Raw genomic sequence first — 8,039 nt, 5'->3', positions numbered from 1 at the left:
AACCAGGTCGTATCCACTGGCAACAGCTCAACCTCTCTGACTGCTGAGATAAGCGCGGTACAAGGGAGTAGACAAGAGCAAGGTCAGACGTAGCAGAAGGTCGGGACAGGCGGCAAGGTTCGTAGTCAATGGTGGAATAGCAGGAGGTCTGGAACACAGTATGGGTAACACAGTAAAGCTTTCTCAAGGCACAGGGCAACAAGATCCGGCAAGGGAGTGCAGGGGAAGTGAGGTATAAGTAGGGCAAGGAACAGGTGCAAGCTAATCAGGGTGATTGGTCCACTGGCCCTTTAAATCTCAGAGCGCTGGCGCGCGCGCGCCCTAGAGAGCGGAGCCGCGCGCGCCAGAGCATGACAGCCGGGGACCGGGACAGGTAAGTGACCTGGGGTGCGATTCGCAGGCGGGCGCGTCCCGCTATGCGAATCGCATCCCCGCCGGCCATGTCAGTGCAGCGCTCCAGGTCAGCGGGTCTGACCAGAGCGCTGCAGGGAGAGAAACGCCGCGAGCGCTTCGGGGAGGAGCAGGGACCCGGAGCGCTCGGCGTAACACTTCTTACTCTTCAAAATTCTGAAAAATCAATCCCGAAATCTATGCAGACAATTGAAGGTTTGGGATTTTTTCTGGATTGAAGGTTAATTGGTCCAAGTCGAGCCTACTACTGTTTGATATAGGTAGTAGTTGAGTTGGGGTCGGGCTGAAAGTCTTGGAGCCTGACAATACTATTGAGTATCTTGGGATATCAGTTAGAATTAACCCAGGCCTTTTTCCTGAACAAAATGTATCCCCTTTATTAAATAAAATTAAAAATAAAATTTATGCATGGCTTAGACTTCCCATTGCAATGGCAGACAGGGCCTCTATCATCAACATGATAATACTCCCACAGATTCTTTATATGGTAAGATATGTCTTTTTGCTGATAACACAAAGATATGTAACAGGGTTGATGTTACTGGAGGGATATGCCAAATGGAAAAAGATTTAGGAAAACTAGAAGAATGGTCAGAACTCTGTCAACTGAAATTTAATGTGGATAAGTGCAAGATAATGCACCTGGGGCGTAAAAGTCCTCGGGCAGAATATAGAATATTTGACACAGTCCTGACCTCAGTATCTGAGGAAAAGGATTAAGGAGAAAATATTTCAGAAGACTTAAAGGTAGGAAGACAATGTAATAGAGCAGCAGGAAATGCTAGCAGAATGCTTGGATATATAGGGAGTGGTATAAGCAGTAGAAAGAGAGAAGTGCTCATGCCGCTGTACAGAACACTGGTGAGGCCTCATTTGGAGTATTGTGCGCAGTACTGGAGGCCGTATCTCCAAAAGGATATAGATTCTCTAGAGAGAGTTCAGAGAAGAGCTACTAAACTAGTACATGGATTGCAGGATATAACTTACCAGGAAAGGTTAAAGGACCTTAACATGTATAGCTTGGAAGAAAGAAGAGACAGAGGGGATGTGATAGAGACTTTTAAATACATAAAGGGAATCAACACGGTAAAGTAGAAGAGTATATTTAAAAGAAGAAAAACTACCAAAAGAGGACATAGTCTTAAATTAGAGGGGCAAAGGTTTAAAAGTAATATGAGGAAGTATTACTTTACTGAGAGAGTAGTGGATGCATGGAATAGTCTTCCTGCAGAAGTGGTCGCTGCAAATACAGTGAAGGAGTTTAAACATGCATGGGATAGGCATAAGGTTATCATTCATATAAGATAGGGCCAGGGACTATTGATAGGATTCAGATTATTGGGCAGACTAGATAGGCCAAATGGTTCTTATCTGCCGACACATTCTATGTTTCTATACTAAATGCATCTCCTGTATGGATATCAGAAAAATGGTTCCGAACTCTTATATGTTTAGAGGCTTATCCTTGGAGATTTCAGGGATTCTATATATAAGAAAAGTTTAATTAGACTATTTCCTTATGCAAAGTTGCTGTCCGGGCATGCTGGGAGTTGTGGTTTTGCAGCGGTTGGGGGTTCACAGCTTGGAGGCCACTGCTATAGAGGGTGCAAATGTATCTGAGCCCTGGAACTCAAATAATGTGAAATATTAGATGATCAAAATGGAGCCCCTGCACTAATTACTTGGGTTCTAAGGTCCATAGTAAAAACATCAGGTTCTGCCCATAGCAGATACTAAATCATGGCAGCTCCAAGAAACAAGCAGTCATTCTGACATGTCACATTTGATGTCATAGACAGCTGGAGGCCTGACATCCCACTGACAGCCGCCCGAGCCTTCAGTCTGTAGATTGTTACAGTGAGATTAATGAGGTTAGTGAGATTAGCGTCTTCTTCTTCTACTTGTCTGAGATGGAGCTAAAAGGTTTGGGGTTCGTCCCCCTCCTGTTGGCGTTTTGGTGTGCAGCCTGGCTTGCCACCAGCTACATCATGTCGGTCATCCTCGGCCATGCTGCCTTGCCACTGATGAGCATCAGGTAAGATAAACAAGCACATGATTCTTATTTCATGGGTTGGGAGTGAGGAAATATCCATAATAACATTGGTTTATTTTCCTTCACAGTGACGTGGGAAATTTCTTTCCCGAAAACATATTATTCAGAATTGGATTCATAGGGACGTCCATTGGCACTTTGGTACTAACCTTTCTTATTTATAAGTATATGGTTATGCATACTGAAGAGTTCAGGGGTCATCAGGTCCTGATCCAGAGGATCCTGCTGGCCATTGTGGGGGCCTCCTGTTTTGGCACAGCTGTCATGCATGTATTTTCCCCCAAAGAATATCCCAGGATACACTTCGTCAGCATGATAATTTCAATTACATGTGAAGCCTTATACTACCTTGGGCAGTCAATCCAGATGTATAAATTACCAGGAGCAAAAAAAGTCATCCACCATAGTAGATGCACCTGCGGTGGCCTGACTTTTGTCTGCACAATTTTCTATTTTGGATATGAAACATTAAAGGAATTATTCTATAATGATGAAGACTGGGACAAGATCAGTGAAATCCCCATCATAATCATGGAGTGGGTGATGCTTCTACTGATCCTGATAAACATCGTGACCTATTATTCCACCATGCAGAGGTTATTGTTGACCGTCTCCAGAAACAGCTACACACTCTCTCTTAAAGTGAAAATTGATGACTTCAGGGTGTAGACCACGATGTGGGCCATCAAGTGGACTTCTGGGAGAAATACAGCACAGGACACGGAAAAACCATCTAAAGAAGATAACTGGGTGACTACATATGGTGCCAGTAATCATGGCACAATAATATGAGCTGGTGATATTACCTATACAAAAAAAAAAAAAAAATAAATAAAATAAAATATTGGTGTGTGAAGTGTGAAGGGATGTTGCAAAACTGCAAATCCCAGCATGCAAAAACAGCAAACAGCTGTCTCGGCATGCTGGGAAATGTAGTTGCGTACCTCCAGCTGTTGCATAACTACATCTCCCAGCATGCCCTTCGGTGATCAGTACATGCGGGGAGTTGTAGTTTTGCAACAGCTGGAGGCACACTGGTTGGAAAATACTGAGTTAGGTAACAGAACCTAACTGAAGGTTTTCCAACCAGTGTACCTCCAGCTGTTGCAAAGGTACAACTCCCAGCATGCACGGTCTGTCAGTAATGCTGGGAGTTGTAGTTTTGAAGCAGCTAGAGGTTTGCCACCCCATGTGAATGCACAGGGTACATTCACACAGGCAGGTTTACAGTAAGTTTCCTGCTTCAAGTTTGGGCTGCGGCAAATTTTTCACTGCAGCGCAACACCTAGCGGGAAACTCACCGTAACACGCAAGTGCGAATATACCCTAAAAACACTACACTAACACAAAATAAAGGGTAAAACACTACATAAACACCCCCTTACACTGTCATCCCCAATAAAAATGCAAAACGTATTGTGACCCTAAATTGTTTCCTTGAAATACGACGTGAGAGAGCGTCATGCGTATTTAAGGTCTAAATTAAGGATTGCATAGGGGTGGACATAGGGGTATTCTACGCCAGTGATTCCCAAACAGGGTGCCTTCAGCTGTTGCTAAATTCCCAGCATGCCTGAACAGTCAGTGGCTGTCCAGAAATGCTGGGAGTTGTTGTTTTGCAACAGCTGGAGGCTCCGTTTTGGAATCACTGGCGTAGAATACCCATATGTCCACCCCTATGCAATCCCTAATTTAGGCCTCAACTGCGCATGACGCTCTCTCACTTTGGAACCCTGTCATACTTCAAGGCAACAGCTAAGGGCCACATATGGGTTTTTTCCCTATTCGGGAGAAATTGCATTACAAATTTTGGGGGCTTTTTCTCCTTATACCCCCTATGAAAAGGAAAAGTTGGGGTCTACACCAGCATGTTATTGTAAAAAAAATGTACATTTTTTACACTAACATGCTGGTGTTGCCCCATACTTTTAATTTTCACAAGAGGTAAAAGGGGAAAAAACATTTTTAACACAAGTTCTCCTGAGTACGGAAATACCCCACACGTGGACGTAAAATGCTCTGCTGGTGCACAACAAGGCTCAGGAGTGAGAGCGCACTATGTACATTTCAGGCCTAAATTGGTGATTTGCACAGGGGTGGCTGATAGTTACAGTGGTTCTGACATAAACGCAAAAAATAAAAATAAACACCCACATGTGACCCCATTTTGGAAACTACACCCCTTACAGAATGTAACAAGGGGTATAGTAAGCCTTAACACCCCACATGCGTTTGATGAATTTTCGTTAAACTTGGACGTGAAAATGAAAAATTTTATTTGTTTCACTAAAATGCCGGTGTTACCCCAAATTTTTCTTTTTCACAAGGGATAATGGGAAAAAAGACCCCCAAAATTTGTAACACCATTTCTTCTGAGTGTGGAAATACCCCATATGTGGATGTTAAGTGCTCAGCGGGCTCACTACAGGGCTCAGAAGGGAAGGAGCAAAATTTGTTTTTTGGAGAGAAAATTTGGCTTGAATTGAAGCCATGTGCATTTACAAAGCCCCCCCATGGGGCCAGATCAGTAGACCCCCCACATGTGACCCCATTTTGGAAACTACACCCCTCATGGAACATTACAAGGGGTGCATTGAGCATTTAAACCCCACAGGTGATTTTTTGAACAGTGATCAATGAAAATGAAAAAAATTATTTTTCATTTGCACAGCCCACTGTTCCAAAGATCTGTCACATGCCAGTGGGGTGTAAATGCTCACAGCAGGTCTCGTTACATTACATGAGGGGTGTAGTTTCCAAAATAAGGTCACATCAGGGGGGTCCACTGTTCTGGCAGCACAGGGGGCTTTGTAAATGCACATGGCCCCTGACTTCTATTCAAACCAAATTCTCTCTCAAAGAGCCCAATGAGCACTTAGCATCCACATATGGGGTATTTCCATACTCATAAGAAATGGGGTTACAAATTTTGGGGGGCATTTTCTCCTATTACCCTTTGTGAAAATGAATAATGTGGGGTATCACCAGCATTTTAGTGAAAAAATTATTTGTCAATCACCTGTGGGGTATTAAGGCTCACTATACCCCTTGTTACGTTCCTTGAGGTGTGTCGTTTCCCAAATAGTGTGCCATGTAGGTTTTTTTTTTTTTTTGCTCTTCTGGCACCAAGGGGGCTTCCTAAATGCGGCATGCCCCCAAAAAACCATATAAGTAAAATTTGCACGCCAAAGGCCCAATGTTGCTCCTTCCCTTCTGAGCCCTGTAGTGCATCCACAAAGCACTTTAAATCCACATATGAGATATTTCCTTACTCAAGAGAAATTAGGTTACACATTTTGGTGGCTTTTTCTCCTTTTACCCCTTGTAAAAATGAAAAAAAAATGGGTCTACAAGAACATGTTAAGTTCCATAGATATGCAACTACACACCGGCCTCTCAGACACATGTACAAGAACATGTTAGTGTAAAAAATTAAGATCTTAAGTTTTCTCTTCCACCTTGCTGCAATTCCTGTGAAACACCTAAAGAGTTAAAAAAAACTATCTGAATGTAATTTTGAATACTTTGAAGGGTGCAGTTTTCATAATAGGGTCCATTATGGGGTATTTCGGACATAAAGACCCACAAATTCACTTCAAAACTGAACTGGTCCCTAAAAAATTGAAATTTTCGTGAAAAATTGGAAAATTGCTGCTAAACTTTTAAGCCCTCTAATGTCTTCAAAAAGTGAATTGCAGACATAAAGTATACATATTGGGGGAGATTTATCAAAGGATTTAGACAGTTTTTTTCCTGTCTAAATTTGTCGCACAGAAATTCGCAGTCTAAATATGTGCGACTTTTCTGCGACTTTTGCTGTAGAGGATTTTTAGAACATGATGCATGCTAGTCTATTTTAGACTGAAATGCATTGAAAAATGCATTGGTGCTGAATTTATCAAGTGCGACTTTTGTGCGACAAGTCGCATCTGCCCAAAATACGCTGAAATGTCAGACCATGTTGGAGCAGGTCTAAATGCAGTTTAAGCTGTAGACCCTGAAGTCTGAGCACAGAATTTATCAAGGGCTGTGAGACCTTTGATAAATTAGGAGCACAATAGACAGGAGACTACCACATACGCTGGTCTATAAGCATACCCAGAATAGACTAGATTAGTAAATGTCCCCCATTGTATATGTGAATCAATAAATAATTTATTAGGAATGTCCGTCCATTTTCCTTACAAGCAGAGAGCTTCAAAATTTGAAAAATACTAAATTTTAAAATTTTTCATGAAAATTTTGGAATTTTTCACCAAGAAATGATGCAAGTATAGATGAAAATGTATCACTAACATAAAGTAGAATATGTCACAAAAAAACTATCTTGGAATCAAATTCATAAGTTAAAGCATTCCAGAGTTACTAATGCTTAACCTCTTCAGGACGCAGGGCGTATGGATACGCCCTGCATTCCGAGTCCTTAAGGACGCAGGGCGTATCCATACGCCCGTGGGAATTCTGGTCCCCACCGCTAGCCGGTTGGGGAACGGAGCCGGATGCCTGCTGAAATCGTTCAGCAGGCATCCCGGCATATCGCCCAGGGGGGTCATTATGCAATTCAGTCCAGCGATCTGCGGCGATTCCGGGTCAATCGGGTCTCCAGTGACCCGGTGACCCAGAATTACTGGCTGATCGGGGCCGTCTCTGACGGCCCCGAACAGCCATAGCCAGCCAGGGTTTACCGGCCGACCAATCAGGGCATCTGCTGCGGGTGTCACTCACGCAACCCGCTCCGCCCCTCTTCTGGGGGACGTGAGCGGGTGCGGGACGTGGACCCCGGCAGCTGGGGACCCCGCTCCCCAATGTCCCTGTTGGGATCGGGGCCTCGGGAGCGACGGCGGAGAGGGACTGACCTGTGTCCCGGAGCGGCAGTAGGAGGTGAGTGACAGCCTCCTGCTGTTGCTTAGCAACAGCTCCCAGCATGCAAAAAGGGCATGCTGGGAGCTGTAGTTATGCAACAGCAGGAGGCAGACCACCACAACTCTCAGCATTCCCTTATGGACATGCTGGGACTTATAGTTTTGCAACAGCTGGAGGCACATTTTTTCTATGGAAAAGTGTACCTTCAGCTGTTATATAACTACAACTCCCAGCACAAACAGCTAAAGTGCATGCTGGGAGTTGTAGTGGTGCATCTGCTGGCTGCATAACTACAACTCCCAGCATGCCCATTGGCTGTCGGTGACTGCTGAGAGTTGTAGTTTTGCAAAAGCTGAAGGCACACTGGTTGTGAAGCTCAGAGGTTTTTTTTACCTAACTCGGTGTTTCACGACCGGTGTGCCTCCAGCTGTTGCAAACTACAACTCCCAGCATGCACCGTATATGCTGGAAGTTGTAGTTTTGCAACAGCTGGAGGCACACTGGTTGTGAAACACTGAGTTAGGTCACAAACTCAGTGATACATAACCAGTGTGCCTACAGCTGTTGCAAAACAAAAAATCTCAGCATGTACAGTCTGTCAGCTCATGCTGGGAGTTGTAGTTTTGCAACAGCTGGATGTTTCTCCTCCCCAATGTGAATGTACAGGGTACACTCACATGGACGTAGGTTTACAGTAAGTATCCGGCTGCAA

General features: G+C 44.0%; 1 protein-coding gene across 1 annotated transcript; it reads left to right on the top strand.

Moving 5' to 3' along the window:
• Positions 1-1,932: 1,932 nt before the first annotated feature.
• LOC130362058 (uncharacterized) lies at positions 1,933-3,244 on the top strand. Its single transcript, XM_056565957.1, has 2 exons — positions 1,933-2,446; positions 2,533-3,244. The coding sequence occupies exons 1-2, from the start codon at positions 2,322-2,324 to the stop codon at positions 3,131-3,133; spliced, it is 726 nt and encodes a 241-aa protein (XP_056421932.1). The 5' UTR covers positions 1,933-2,321; the 3' UTR covers positions 3,134-3,244.
• Positions 3,245-8,039: the final 4,795 nt, after the last annotated feature.

The sequence above is a fragment of the Hyla sarda genome, chromosome 3 (assembly GCF_029499605.1).
Source record: "Hyla sarda isolate aHylSar1 chromosome 3, aHylSar1.hap1, whole genome shotgun sequence".
Taxonomy (NCBI): domain Eukaryota; kingdom Metazoa; phylum Chordata; class Amphibia; order Anura; family Hylidae; genus Hyla; species Hyla sarda.
This window is presented reverse-complemented; position numbering and strand designations above follow the sequence as displayed.

What these genes read in the sequence shown, in the direction of transcription:
- LOC130362058 (XM_056565957.1), top strand. Translation starts at nt 2,322, where the DNA reads ATGGAGCTAAAAGGTTTGGGGTTCGTCCCCCTCCTGTTGGCGTTTTGG. An exon ending in TTGCCACTGATGAGCATCAG is followed by an intron (nt 2,447 to 2,532) that starts GTAAGATAAACA and finishes TTTCCTTCACAG; the next exon opens with TGACGTGGGAAATTTCTTTC.